Below are 15,361 nucleotides of genomic sequence, written 5' to 3'. Positions count from 1 at the left end.
TTAATGTTGTGTTCTTTATTTCATGTTTAAGGTGGATTCATAATTGTCGGCATCATCATATATGGAGCGAAAAGTTATTTAGTGTTCGCCGAGTACTCGGGTGCTTTCGCGCTTGCAATCATCGCCGGTATCATCATGGCAGTAGCGGGCATTCTGGGATTGATGGACTGGATGAACAAAGGGAAGTAATTCGCTGAACTGGCTGAAAGAGACAACCAACGCCGTGTTTTATTTGTATGCTGACGTGAACAGAGTGCAGGATCAACGGGGTTAACAGGGGTTTACACATGGACTGGAAAGAATGTAAACACACATAAATCATTGAATACGTCTGAAATCGGTGCCAAAATTTCACGTTGCGTGCAGCATACCCATGTACATGAATGCGTTACACATGAAAATTTGACCAAGAACCCCGGTTTATCAAATAAAGCTATTCTTATGTTTTTCACATTGCAATCAGCAACATAAAAACTGTCTTTTATGCACTGGTAGAAATTCTAAAGAAAAATAGTTTTAAAAAGTTATTTGAAGAAAAGTACCACATACCGGTGTGTTTACATCCATTAACGTTCATTTGTGAACTCTCAAAGGTCACGTGATCCTGCACCATGTAAACGAACTTGAACATTTTTTTATGTCACAGTTTGTTTTCGTATTTTATGACATGTTTCGATACGTATCCGATGCAAGTAAACATGAAACCTTTTTAAGGGTAGATTTAACATGTTGAACACAATTAAATAGAGCGATAGTGAAAAACGATAGTGTTTTGACTTGAGAACAAAATGATCATAAGTTAATCAAAGAAATAAAGAGTTGAAATTTAGGCAAACCGTGGTTCGTCTATATTTAATTTACATTTATTTTATGTTATAGTGCTATATTTCCTTATGTAACACTTAAAAAAAGAGTTATCCGATTCTGTTATACAATTTATTTATACTTTTGAGCATATGTAAATTATAATAATATTTATTAAATAAAATGTTTATAAACATAGCTTGTGATTTCGCACGTTATAGTCTTGCAATTGACATGACGCCTTATCAGTGATCGCTCCGCCCACTTAATCACGTGGCTCAGCGGGAAGAAAACCTAGACAAGCTAACACCAAAATGGCTTCTTTGCCTATATTCTGCATATAGATTTACGCGATATTCCGGATGATTTTATGGACTTGTTTAACACCATATTACACTAGTAAATGGGTTGATGCCAATATTTTATTCTGCAAATGCAAACAATATACGATTAAAGAGAAAATCAGCTATTTATAACGGGTAAATCGGTACATTAAACACGCTCTCAAACGCTTGCGCGCTTACCGAAATCGAACCCGTTATTACGTGTAATGGTGGTATTTGCAATAAATTAACACTTCACCGGTATTTACCCGTGTTATAAACAAAATTATTACCGAAACATTCCCCCCTATCCGTGTATTTGACACGAAATAGCGCTTTATAACTGGGAATTCGGTGAAGTTTTACGCGCTTTCTGACGCCGGGTGGGTACCTCAATCCCACATGTTATTGCGTATAAAAGTGATATTAATCATATTAAACATTGCTTACGGGACATTCATCAATCACTATAATTTAAAGCGCAAAAACAACACAGTAAGTTTGGACATTGTCTGATATAAATTAGCGTTGTACGAAATGGAATACGGTCAGGCTATTATAAATTACTAGTAATAAGGCTACCAATATCAGACGCTCGCGCAGGTACCGACTTCCCCGAAGTTACCGCATTTATTGGTTAACTAATATCAGTAATAATTACTCTTTTACAATAGCATTTATCGATACGTCTTTATTAAAATAATAACAAAATGGTTTTCACTTGTTTCTGAAACACACAGAACGCGATTTTTAACGGGGATTTCGTAAAGTTACACGAATTGGGTACCAAAATTCTCAATTATTTTACATGCACACGTGACATAATACATACTTAATAATGCTTAGTTATTGCTTATATGACATTTCAAGTTTGTGAAATAAATTAATGTTCTATAATGGGGATCTCGGTAATTCTTGAAGCTTCCACTCGCTCTTGTCAAGACCGCATTTCCGCGTTGGAAATGGTATAAATTTAATTCATCTGACTTATCTTTCTGGATAGATCTCTCTACCAAATGTCAGAGTTGCATTAACCCTTTTTACACCGTTTTTGCCATATTTCATTTCCGTTTTTTAATCCGAACAAAATAAACGAAACTCGTTTAAAAAATGAGATCTAGGCATTCGAGCTCCTAGTGTGGATTAAAAGCGTTTATTGGTGACACCACACGACTGCAAATGTGTAGATACCGTTAATAAGATAATATATCACATGTCACCTTCAAATAACATGTTTGATGTCAATTAAGTGCATTACTAACAGAGTAATAAAACACAGCACGAATTAGGCTTCATGCTGGGTTTTATTTCTCTTTTAGTAATGCAGATGAACCTCGCTTCTGTATATTAATGACCTAGTAATTGATAAAACTATTTTTAAAAAACGTGAAATATTATGTGATAATCAGATCGATAACATAAACTATTTAAACCTGCTAGTATATCCGATAAAAATATATTATAATTGTCTTTGACAGTGTTGACGTTCAGTTGTTCGTGGTGACAATCGCATGCATTTATACATCTCTTACACTTCTCAAGATATCTTTTCGGCTTTGGAAACGATATAAATTCAATGTCACCAACTAATCTTTCAGGATATCGATTGTCCGAGTTGCATAATCCCCATTGACAACGTTTAACCATTTTTAATCGTTTTTTTAAAGAGGAAAACAAAAGAAACTCGTTGGAATAAAAGTGAACCTAAACATGTAGCTTGTCTAGAAAATGGCGGACAGGTCGTTGCTAACGAGTGCGCCCGATTAATCGATCGCTGATTGGTGGATCAATTCTAGTGGGCGGAGCGATCATAGATAAGGCGTCATGTCAATTGACTGTCGGGCCCATAATGACCTTTATTGTTGAAGTAATATTCACTGACTATATCATGTCAGTAACCATTTATTACTTAAAGAACAGCGACACTCCGCGGACTTGAACTGACGATTACGAACATTTTGGCTAAACACATTTAAGTACCCACTCGCAATAATTTTAAGCTATGTCAGCATCCAAAGGGAGTCTTTAAAAATATATTATTCACTCAGGTTTATATCATTAATTACAAAATACACTGGGCAGATTTTACTCCATTTTAACGCTAAACAAGATTGTAATTCGATTGTTCAATTTCTGTTCATACAGCAATGAAACATGCATATTTAACACTGATTGTTATTGATGTTTGCTAGGCGAATTACGATATCCTTCGAACAAGGACAGAATGATTCGATGTATTGATGAAACTGTGAAATTTAAAATGTTGCAGTGATGCAAAGCGAGGTGTTTTCAACATGAGCAAATGGTACCACCAACCCTGCATGTCGACACAGTTTACATGATAGCATGTGGATATAGTGAGCATACATTTGCAATTTTCAATGACAATGCAATATCAAAGAAAACTTTCTAAATATAACGCAAAACGAGATTACATTACTCAAATTAAAGCCTGGCTTTGGCCCATTGGTCGAAATTCGTCTACTCTACTTCGGTCACAATATTGTAATACAAAAATCATTATTAATGACAAACGTGCATTTTGAGGTACATGACTGCTATATGAAAACATAAATCCAGGTATGCCGTTTGAATGTAATGGAGAATATTTATGCCGTTTGAATGTAATTAAAACAGAAAAGAGTGCTTTATACAAAAATCAAAATAGGGAAATCAATACATTTCAAAGTTGAATAGCGACATGTTTATGAGTATGCGCGCGTGTCCATTGGTTACACAGTCCATCCGAAACGAAGTGAAATTAATTTAAATTCGTTGTCCATCACAGTTTATAGGCTATGTGAGGATCCAGATGCAGTCATTTTATATAGTTCACTCTTGTTGATTGCATCAATTACAAAATCTAACGGGCAGATTCACTCAATATTTAAGTTCGCCTACAATATATGATAACGACTTTTTGTGCTTGAGTAACTCAATTTGTGTAACTTTGGATAAACGAATAAAATACTCATATTTAACAGTGATGTTTGCTGGACGTAATTCAATATTTGCATCACGATATATTTCGAAAAATTACATTATAATTCGATTTAAGCCCACTATTGTAGAACCGTTGCAGAGATAAAAATGGTTGGGTTCCAACATGCACCGTTGTACCACTAATCGAGTAGCATGTCTATACATATATGTTCTAATCGAGTAGCATGTATATATGTATATATGTTGATACCATGGGGGAAATACATTTCAATGTTCATTACCAAAAGAATTTTGAAGAATCCATATTAAAGTTTACACAACAAGAGAACATAACACCAATAAAGATTATTTGATTTAGCTTACTTTTTGAACATTCATCCACCTCGGACTGAACAATTAAACAATAAAATCATGTTCAGTATTGATGCGGTAAATCATTGATATCAGAATAAAAACCAATAAATAGATTATGCTACACCATGTAAATGTCTTATGTCTTGCATATTATTTGTGTTGTTTGAATTTTTATATCGAAACATGGTTTCATAAGGCAAAAGTGGGAAAGTAATGCGTTTAATAGTTTAATAGCGACATGTTTATGGGTATTTCTATAAAATTTGCCATTCAAGATCTAGCAAACGATTATTAAAGAATGTTATTTCAGTGTTGCAATATTAATTTGTCTTATTTAATAGTCTCTGTTTAATCGATATTTTTATATGTCCGTGCATCAGAAGTGCCTTTCTTCATAATAGAGCGTTTTGAATAAGTCAAGTGTCATCTCAACGTCATTTCCGCAACTAACCTTCAGTTTACTCCTATCAAAAACTCCAAAGCGTCTGCCGCAAATTTGAAAGTTGTGTTGATTTGTATGGTCAACCTTAACATGCCGTTGCGAAAATATAGAATATTTTCATATCAAATATAGTTTTCAGAGTTATCTTTCTTTAATCATCATTTCCGCAACGAAAAATATCGACACTTTTCTGTTTTGACAAGTTTACGAACGTTATGCTTCCAGTTTTAGACAGATAGTATTTGTTTTAAATAGTTTTTAGCACAATGCATAAAGAAGTGACTTATATAAACGTCGTTGTTCATTAAATCCATCACAAATAGTTTGCGTTACGGAAATGACGAACTGTTGCGGTAATGATAGAAACATGGATGATATTTATGTTTGTTACACAAAGAAAATTTCGGAATAAAACAGTATAGTAAAAGCACAAAGCGCAATTATAAATGTATATGGAATTGGAACTTTATTAAATCGAGCATATTCATCACAAAAAATCGGGATTAACTATCATTGAATTCATATTCTGTTACGACTATTGTGTCAAGTATTAATTGGTCGTTAAATTAAAGTGCATACTGTGCCTATTACATGTGTATGTAATAGGCACATTATACACTATGATATAATGACCAATTAATACTCGACACAATAGTCGTAACAGAATATGAATTCAATGATTGTTAATCCCGATTTTTACGTACATGCAACACAAAAATACAACCCGAAAAACATTTTCATATCAAAGGATAATGTTTAAAGATCATATTTGTCTTTCACTGCCTCCCATATTGGTAGAGGTAGGGCCTGGTGACGGCCACTCAACTTCTCTGGTTCACAGGGTAACATGGTAATGATACGATCTTTTTCGTACCAGCATTCGTCCTTATGTAAAGGCCAGAAATATCGATTGATACCGACACAATGCATTGCACTAACTTTCACACCGATGTCGTCTACTTCGGTAATCTTTCCTGGATATGGTTTGTTATCATACTCGACCAAACAATAGCTGTCAACTAGACTCTCGTCAATACTGACTGGTACATTGAGAATCTGCAATTCAATAAATAGTCATTATAAATAGTTCACGAAACTATAATAATTTCAAAAATGGTCAGTGTTGTATCCCTTTTGTCGATGTTGATCAAACAACAATTACCTGACAAGGAAGATCAGCCCCGTTTTGTGGACCTACGATGCTGTCGTCATCCAACGGTACGGGATTTGCAAACGGCTGGAATTAAAAAATAACAATAAAACAGTCTGCATAAAAAAAATAATTAGAAACAATACTTTAGGCAATACTATCTGCTGTCAAAATGAGTCAATACTGTTTTTATAATAAACATCGAGCATCACATAAGCAGTATGCACTATTTGCAAGGCGCAATGCAGATACTTAAACTGACGACATATGTTTTCAATATATAAATCTTTAAAAAAAAATAATTCATGTATTTAAGGTACTAGTATGTTAAACAAATATATTTAACCTGGACATTGAAATTGGTTGTAACCGGTTGGTAACATGAACAATCCGGTGAACAGAAACAACTCAGGATTCTTGACTGAACTGTCCCGCTTTCTTTGACAACAACCTGAAACAGAACAAGACTGTGCCTTAGATTTGAGGTGGGGTTTGGGCGTAGTCGTCCAATTGTAAAAGTCAAGTAGAAATTATTGTGCAAAAACGTAATGGTTGTTATATACTTTGTAAGATAAATTTAGTCATTTTATAATTGGAAATGTACAATATATTGATTGTGTTTTTAAATGATCCATATAGAGTCATTTCACGAGGTAAATGTACTGGCTTCAATATATTTAACGTACGGTCTTGCATTTTTCGGGGGCGCGGGCCGGATGCGCACACTACATTCCCCCACCCCGCATTTGCTAGTGGTCACGGCGCTAAAGTTTATAGAGATATGATCGTTAAATTTTGTCGAAAGTTATTCTCACCAGTCTCTAAATATACATTACAAAATGCTATTTAAAATTACCCACCTGATGGAGTTTCATCGTCTCTGGAACGCCGGTAATCTTTGTTGGAATAGCAGCTTCCTGTTGCGTGATGTCATCGTTTTTCACTTCGAAGATCATCAAACGGCTTCCTAGTTTCTCCAGACCTTGTGAAAAAAATCGTAAGTACTATATGAGATTTTTTTTCCATATCTTAATAATAATAAACTCAGAAAGTACCGACTATTGACAGTCTGTCATTCAAATTACATGAATGGTATTAATGGCGTAAGTCTCAAGTAGCAAAATGTAAAAAAATATTCTTAAATCACACCAGTATATAGGTTTAAACGTGAATTTATGTATTTAAAACTACCGATAGTCGAGTATGGAATCAATGATCTACAGTATTATGTATTTTGGTTGTGCTGCGAGTTTTTCCATTTACATTCCATTACTTAAAACATAAATATTTAATTGGATCTTTAATAAATGTAATTTAAAACTGTAGTGAAATCAGTGTAACCTGTTGTTAACCCTTTCAGTGCGGAAAGCGAATTTTGAAGGCCTTTGCAAACAATTTTGATCCAGATGAGACGCCACAGAACGTGGCGTCTCATCAGGATCCAAACTGTTTGCTATTCTGATATTTCTGATAATATTCTTTGAAAAAAATCGAAAATGTTAATTTTAGAAATTAAGCAGCCGACATTTTAGCAGACGACAAATTTCCCAGCATGCAAAGGGTTAATATTTTCAAACACATTAATAAAGTCTGTGCTAAATTACCTCTCATTAAAGCACTAGCACCCGTTATGTCCGTCTCATGGGTGTTGACGAGTGTATCCGCCTCACGCTTGACTACGGCTCCAATACCATCAGGGGCGCCCTTGCCGTGTCCTGCCTCCATAAAATTCCAACTTCCGCCATTTACAAAGCCATACTCGAAAATTTTCGTAGAAAAGAGGTAGAAATTTGATTTACACCTGTATTGTGTGGTAGGCCCATCGGAGACGAAATGGATTTTATCGATGTCAGGAGTGGTCCGCCGGATGTGCAAGAGGATAGGATCGAGATGTGCCCATATTCCAGGAGGGGAGTGTTTCAAATCGTCCGATACGGTTGCGAAAGATATATGCTTGGATTTGAAATAGGCGACACCGGTGTGAATAGAAATTTGGCGTTTTGACGAACCGAAATGTACACTCTGAATCTCAGATGCATATTTACATGCACGTCGCTTTGATCTTTTTTCTCTTTCGGACATGTCGTGAACTAATTTTATATTGCCCCTTTCCTTCCTTTTCAAATATCGCTCTCTTTCTTTTTGCTTGTACTTTTCGTGTTTTTCTGTATCATTTCTCTGTCTTTTGCGCCATAGCGCCGATCTTTCGCCGCTTGTCAACGCCATACTTCCTGAATGAGAATAGGGTTTGCTACAATAACATATGTAGCAAAAAAATCGTCATTTCCGAAACGGTGCATATCTATCTTTTTTTTACAATTGTCGCACACATATACTTTTTTTACAATTAAAAAAATAATATACGGGCCTTTTTTAAACTGGGTGAATATTTACATGTACTCTTTATGATGACAATTTATTACAAACTATTTAAAAAAATAAATAATAGATCTAACTCTTTCGTCAAAATTATTTCTATAGAATATCTTTAAAAACATGTTTCACATCTTTACGCTTATAGTTGTACGTTATTTTATTCACGAATTGACATTAAATTATTTTATTTACGTAACCCACTTTATTATAATTGCTAATATTAGAATATTATAATGCAGCCGTCATTACCGAAACGATTGCATCATTATCGAAACGATTTTAACGTTTCGGTAATGAGCGTTTCGGTAATGTTTATTTTTAGCATTTTTTTCATGTGCGTCTGACTGACAGAGATTTGTTCACTCGTTACACTGCATGATATCAAGATCGAATATCAACTCATCATAAATACAAAACATGTTTGTGCTTTTACATATCATTTTGTTATTTATCAGCATACGGTAATGATGCGTAAAAAACATACGACAATACAATGCAAGCTTACCTATGCCTTTTAATTATTTCAGCTCATGAATTCGCGGCCTCGTCTGTTGTTAAAACGTTCGCGCCCAAACAAGCTTTTGCATACGTCATAAAACAAAGGTTACAATAAACCATATATACCACTGGAAAAAAATATTAATTAAGTTGCGGTAATGACGACAATTCTAGTGACACAAAACAAAATCTTTTTTTTTCCATTTATAATTTTTAGACTAGTACTGAATGAATAAAAATTGTTTTTTAAAGGCCCTGTATACGGATTAAATGCATAACCTTTATATAAATTTGCTTCATTATTTGAAAAATATGCTTCTATAATTAGGTATTTGGAGAAGTGACAACTGTTTTTTCCTGTATTTGTCGTGACTGGTGAGTTACATGTATTATTTAAAATGTTGAATAGATCATCTTTACATACAAACTATTTAAAACTATTAATTTAACAATTATAAATGAACAATATTTTCAAAATTGCTCCAAAACTTCCATCGAAAACCATGCATGGCTCGAGTGACAAAAGTTTGGCAATTTTTATAGAAATACCCTTATACGAAAGTACGTGTCTTATTGGGCAATACAGTCGTTCCCAAAACAAGTGACACCCAATATGTAAAACCTTCACAGTTTAAGTCATCGCAGTTTTAACTTTCATTTGCCGTTGAAAAAGCAGCCACAAACTTTGGGTTCTTTACTATTTGTAAAAAACATTATGTACGTATATTTTGTGTGGGTGTGTTATTTTCAGAACCAAAAACAAACAAATTTTTTTTATTATTATTATTCTTCCTTCATTTGCATATAAATTTCATTTTAATGGCGCGCCAAACCTGTTTACTATACGCGATTTGCATACGAGACATTTATATGAATAATTTAATATTTTACTGCAAGTTTATTTCACGCGTCAGAACTGCAACTAGTATATGATAATCTAACCTATATTCATCCAATTAGATGCAAATAGTTTTAACAAAAGCTGTAAAATGTCCTAAATGTTGTCAACGCTTGTAATTAACAAGCAGAAACACAATTCATGTTCAACAACACTATGCGTTCTCGAGCAATTGTAAATGCGTGGCGGAAAACGACACATTGAATACTAATAATAAGTAAATGTTTTTTTTATGAATTAGAGTGTCTACAATTCGAGACGAAAACAGACGAGAGAGACTGTACGATATTCTTGCAATAATGACTGGAATGTGTTTTCAGGTTATGTTGTTCTCGGTGGGAATTATTAGTCTTCATTCAGCGCAACTTGTTGATAAAGGCATTCATCAATTGAAGACGAATGATAATTACAAAAACAGTCTAGATGTCATTGCCAACGATTCCGTCAAAAGCAAGTTGAAGAACGACGATTCGATGATATTGAGCTCTAATACACGGGGGAACGTGACATTTGACGCAGACATATCAAGCAATAATACTACAAAATTGATTTTGGTTCCACAATCATTGACTGTGTTGCGATCAGAGACGCATATCGTAACGAGAGAAACAACTGTCATCCAAGGGAACACAACCAACGGCGTAACAAATTCGCATAATACGCCATCACCATTGGAAGCAAGCGAGGCGGCATGGGCATCAGCCATGCTGATTGTAGGAAGGACACCGGTTCCGTCCTTTCGGGAAGGTAACACAACTCACCAGGAAAACGATACCCTTCATGTATTGAGCGTTTCTAGCGTTGCAGGCGAGGGTCAGTTTGTCACGCCCGCCGCGTCGACAGTGTCAACAGACAAGTCGGTGATCTAAAAAAGTGCTTCTGATACGCAGAACCAACAAATAACCACTGTGCCGTCAAAAGCATCAATAACGACAACATCAGAGAATCCTGTTGTCATGCCGATTGTGGGAGGCAACGGTTCTGTCCGTTCGGGAAGGTAACACAACTCACCAGGAAAACGATACCCTTAATGAATTGAGCGTTTCTGTCGGTGCCGGGGAGGGTCTATCTGTCATGCCCACCGCGGCAAGAGTGTCAACAAACAATGCGGTGGTTAAAACAAGTGCTACTGATACGCAGAATCAACAAATAACCACCTTGTCGACACATAGATTATCAATGGAAAACCAGCAAATAACCACCGTGTCGACAACGGCATCACCAACGACAACATTTGCAACGATACAGCAACCGAAAGCAACGTGGAACAGGAAGATTTGGCCATCTATGCGTTATACATATATATAGCAAGTTAGCAACATATAACATCATACGCTTACGAAATATTAATTAAACAATTTAATAAAAAGTTAAAAACAATTCTCTGGGAAAGTAGTCCAACGGGTATATATACATACAATGTCCTGAAGAAGTCACCCACATCACCATTGATAAAAACTGCGCTGCTGGCGTTTCCGTACAGTTTTTGGATGACTTGGACCAGAATCCTCTCAGATTCTGCAATTGGCCATCATTTCGCATGCGACCAAACGCTCTCTTAAGTTCGATGAAGTTCTGGTAGAGCTCGCCTTGGTATTGCAGGTGTTTCTCGAAGATGACTCTGCAGTTGAAGATGTGTTCCATTGTGATCCATCCAGCTCTGGAGGACTTTGCTTGGGTGGCTGATAATGCTAATGGGGCTGTTGTTCTCGCACAGCTTGATGTTGCCCGTTATCGGAATGGGATTGACTAGAAACTGTGTCCACTCTTTTGGCGGCTTCTTCTCCGCACACATTCTCTGGTATAATGCCTTCACTGGAGCATTCGTTGCCTCTCCTCTGTGATAAATCAGCTTGAAATGGACGTTTTCCTTACTCGGAGACTTACTTGCCTCCAGACTGCGCACTGTCTCCTCCACGAATGCCTTTAGTGTGGGTAGACGTTGTCGGCTTCTGGTCTGCAATTGTTCTGAAGGCGACTGGTGTCTGGTTTAAGTGGATTTTTATATAGGTTGCTGCAGTTTTCCGTTCACCTGTTAAAGACTGCGGCTTTTTCGGTCAGGTTTCGTTAGTATCTGCTATAAATCTGGCCTTTGGCTGACTGGTCTTCGTCCGGTTTTTGATGGTGCGGTCGGCCTTCGTACTGTTGCCTTTGTCATATCTTTGTGTGCTAATATCTTGCTCTTCAATCTACCGGTACTCCTCATTGGCCTCTTCAATCTACTTGCTCACCTTCACGTTTACATTCTGTTATTCTGTTCTGTAGTACTGGCCGGTGTACTGCTCATGACTCAGCTCTTTTCTTTTGTCGCAGACGTCAATGATCTCGATCGTCACTCATGACTTGTTCGTCTTTCTCTCTCCCTAGACCTTCTTCAGCAGATGACAGCAGGACTTCGTTGATTTGTTGGTGATGGTGTCAGTGTGATGTTCTGGACTTCCATCTTGCCAGCTCTTCTTGAGAAGATAATGAAATCCCCCAAAGACCATTACACTTCCATCTCTATTGGTGACAGATTGATCTCCAACTTTCAAAAGATTCGCTGATGACAATGACATCATGGGTGGCACACTAGGTAAACCCCAAGACCTCACCAACAGACTCTTTTAAAATGCAGGAGCGTATGAGATGTAGATCAGCATGGAGACATCGAAGATTATGTCGTGCAGCACCAACAACACCGCTTCAGACATCACCGTGAACGGCGAGAATCTGGACGAATTTACAAGCTTCAAGAACCTGCGAGCAACTTTGGCTTATGATGGTACCAGTATCGTCTAGATCCGAATAAGTATTGCTATGTTGACCGCAGCAATTGCCAGGTTGAGCAGGTTGGGGACAAGCGGCTCCATCAGCTTCCCCACCAAGTACAGGCTCTACAAGTCCCTTGAAGTCTCCATCCTACTGTACGGCTGCGAGTCCTGGACGCTTCACGCGCACACAGAACGCAGGATACGGGAATTTAAACACACATTTCTACAACGACTGCTCCGCAACTTACATAGAGCACAAAACCAACCAGTATTTCCGGAACATGACAACAGCATATGTTTGCCCACACCAAACCCTCCCGGCCAAAATCACTCGGCGTAAGCAGGCTTGGTTTGGACACGTCGCTACACGATGCTCTCTGCAAGACTTTGCTTCAGGGCACGATGGAGGGAGGTCGCCGTCGAGACCGTCAGAAGAAAAGCCGGATGGACAATGTGAAAAGGTGGACGTCCTACCCCATTGATGAATTACTCATAGCAGCCAACAACAGACCTGACTGGCGGAGGATAAATGTGTCGTTGTCGTTCATTTACTCAACGGTGACATGTATATGACGTGTATGAATTTTCAAACAAAATTCACATGTCTTTCTAAAGCTTTTTTATGTCGCTGCTTGGATTGGTTAAAACGAGTATACTAATTAGATGTGTTGTATCTGACAATTCAGTAAACATATTACGTTTACATAAAACATTAAAATGCTTCGCGTATGTAAACATATAAACATTGTTCTGAGAAAACTGGGCATAATGCATGTGCGTAAAGTGTAATCCCAGTCTAGCCTGTGCAGTTCGCACAGGTTAATCAGGGACGACACTTTCCGCTTAAACTAGATTTTTGGTAAAAGGGACTTCCTTTAAACGAAAAATACCATTAAAGCGGAAAGTGTCGTCCCTGATAAGCCTGTGCGGACTGCACAGGCTAATCTGGGACGACACTTTACGCACATGCATTATGCCCAGTTTGCACAGAACAAGACACAATTCCTTTAATTTAAACCAGACCAAAATAATAAAGCATTAGCTTCTTTTTTTACAAACATATTCGGTTATTCTACGGTAACCTGTTAATATTATTGTCGCGCTTCATAAAACGAATGCATACCAACATTAATGTGTGTATATGTGTGTTTACAGAGAAAGGCCGTATCTGTGCACTGCTGCGAGGGTGAGTAATCATTACTAATCCATAAATCGGATGTTTTATTTAAAATGTAATTAAACAAAGTAATTTTGTGGCTGGAAATGCATATTCTCTATAAACGCGCATGAACGCATTCCTCATTCATACTTCAATAACGCTTTGATCATGTAATCAGTATGCATCCTGTTGAAAACATTTGAGAAACTTGATTTCGTAATCGCTAATTTATTTAAAAATCTTTCATTTCATTTACCCCTAACTACTTTAATAACGCTTCAATCATGTAACCAGCTCGCTGCATGCTGTTGAAAACATTTGAGATACTTGATTTTGTAATCGATAATTAAAAACAACCTCACATTTCATGTATCCCTGTTTAATCAATATCTAACGTTATGAAAATACTGTGCACAGTAAAACCTGACAAATTTATGTCTATGATATAACTTGTACATGCAAACATTTAACAGCATGTAATGGTTAATTTGCATCAACCTTTTATCGATAACTGTAGAAAAGTACGTCCCCGCTCCGTTTGGTCGATACTTGATTAAATAAGTTGTCATTTTGTGCAATGCGCTCCATGAAAGGAAGTTGGTCACTTGCTAAAAATAACACACCATCATTTGAAAACACACATCACTTCTAGGATGTCTCCAGGTTTTCAATATTCTTATATTCAATATTCCTTTTTGCAGACAACGACTCCCTTTGCCGGCTTCATGTCAAAACGCCGGCATTGAGCCATGGAACCGATAATGGAGGTGTAATACCGGGCTCTATGGTTTGTCTTGGCTACATAATACCACAATTGTGCGCATAACGTCGAACTCGCCAACTAAGTCCATGGTTTTCTCGGAATGAAGAAGAATGAATTGTGATGTGTAATAATAACTAGAACATGTTTTTTTAAAGTATCTTTTATTTACATGATGGATAAATTGAGACGCGTTTTGAGAAAACTGGGCATAATGCATATGCGTGAAGTGTCGTCCCAGATTAGCCTGTGCAGTCCGCACAGGCTAATCAGGGACGACACTTTCCACCGAAATTTGACTTTTGCTAAGAAGAGACTTCATTTGAACGAAACTTGTCATCAAAGCGGAAAGTGTCGTCTCTGATTGGCCTGTGCGGACTGCACAGGCTAATCTGGGACGACACTTCACGCATATGCATTATGCCCAGTTTTCTCAGAACGCGACTCAATTTCATAGTATTTGGTAAACAAATAAACGAGACAGATTATCTACATGGGCACTCATTTGCATTTATTGGAGTCGTGTTCTGAGAAAACTGGGCATAATACATGTACGTAAAGTGTCGTGCCAGATAAGCCAGTGCAGTCCACACAGGCTCATCAGGGACGACACTTTCCGCCTATACTTGATTTTCGGTAAGGAGGGACTTCCTTGAAACTTAAAATACCATAAAGGCGTAAAGTGTCGTCATTGATTAGCCTGTGCGGACTGCACAGGCTAATCTGGGACGACACTTTACGCACATGCATTAAGCCCAGTTTTCTCAGAACAAGGCTGATTGTTTCAATAGTTCGTTTTCTAAACCATGATTTAAAAGTCAAAACGATATTTGCAAGCCATGCTTTGTTGACTAAACATGTTGATATCCCAACCATGACGCAGTTTGCATACTATATTTTG

The 15,361-nt window shown here is 37.0% G+C and overlaps 2 protein-coding genes across 4 annotated transcripts in view; one reads left to right on the top strand and one right to left on the bottom strand.

Moving 5' to 3' along the window:
• The window catches only part of LOC127859340 (uncharacterized), a 38,768-nt gene extending 37,766 nt beyond the window's left edge, over positions 1–1,002 (top strand). For both annotated transcript variants that reach the window (XM_052396686.1, XM_052396688.1), the window contains exon 3: positions 32–1,002. In XM_052396686.1, the coding sequence (XP_052252646.1) occupies positions 32–189 (158 nt within the window). In that variant the 3' untranslated portion in view covers positions 190–1,002. The remainder of the gene's footprint in view (positions 1–31) is intronic.
• A 3,665-nt stretch (positions 1,003–4,667) lies between these two features.
• Positions 4,668–9,070, bottom strand: LOC127859335 (uncharacterized). Of its 2 annotated transcripts, XM_052396679.1 has the most exons (6): positions 8,898–9,069; positions 7,621–8,247; positions 6,877–6,998; positions 6,363–6,467; positions 6,029–6,103; positions 4,668–5,922 (listed from the first exon to the last, which is right to left on the bottom strand). In XM_052396679.1, exons 2-6 carry the CDS (start codon positions 8,240–8,242, stop codon positions 5,623–5,625), a joined length of 1,224 nt encoding a protein of 407 aa, XP_052252639.1. In that variant the 5' UTR covers positions 8,243–8,247; positions 8,898–9,069; the 3' UTR covers positions 4,668–5,622. The 2 variants fall into 2 exon arrangements, with proteins under 2 accessions (XP_052252639.1, XP_052252640.1); XM_052396680.1 differs by lacking the exon at positions 7,621–8,247 and having other exon boundaries at positions 8,898–9,070.
• Positions 9,071–15,361: the final 6,291 nt, after the last annotated feature.

This window comes from Dreissena polymorpha, chromosome 15 (assembly GCF_020536995.1).
Source record: "Dreissena polymorpha isolate Duluth1 chromosome 15, UMN_Dpol_1.0, whole genome shotgun sequence".
Classification (NCBI taxonomy): domain Eukaryota; kingdom Metazoa; phylum Mollusca; class Bivalvia; order Myida; family Dreissenidae; genus Dreissena; species Dreissena polymorpha.
Note: the sequence above shows the minus strand (reverse complement) of the source record. Positions and strands in the feature narration are given on the sequence as shown.

What these genes read in the sequence shown, in the direction of transcription:
- LOC127859335 (XM_052396679.1), bottom strand. Translation starts at nt 8,242, where the DNA reads ATGGCGTTGACAAGCGGCGAAAGATCGGCGCTATGGCGCAAAAGACAG. An exon ending in AGACGATGAAACTCCATCAG is followed by an intron (nt 6,468 to 6,876) that starts GTGGGTAATTTT and finishes GTTCTGTTTCAG; the next exon opens with GTTGTTGTCAAAGAAAGCGG. An exon ending in GGGCTGATCTTCCTTGTCAG is followed by an intron (nt 5,923 to 6,028) that starts GTAATTGTTGTT and finishes ATTGAATTGCAG; the next exon opens with ATTCTCAATGTACCAGTCAG.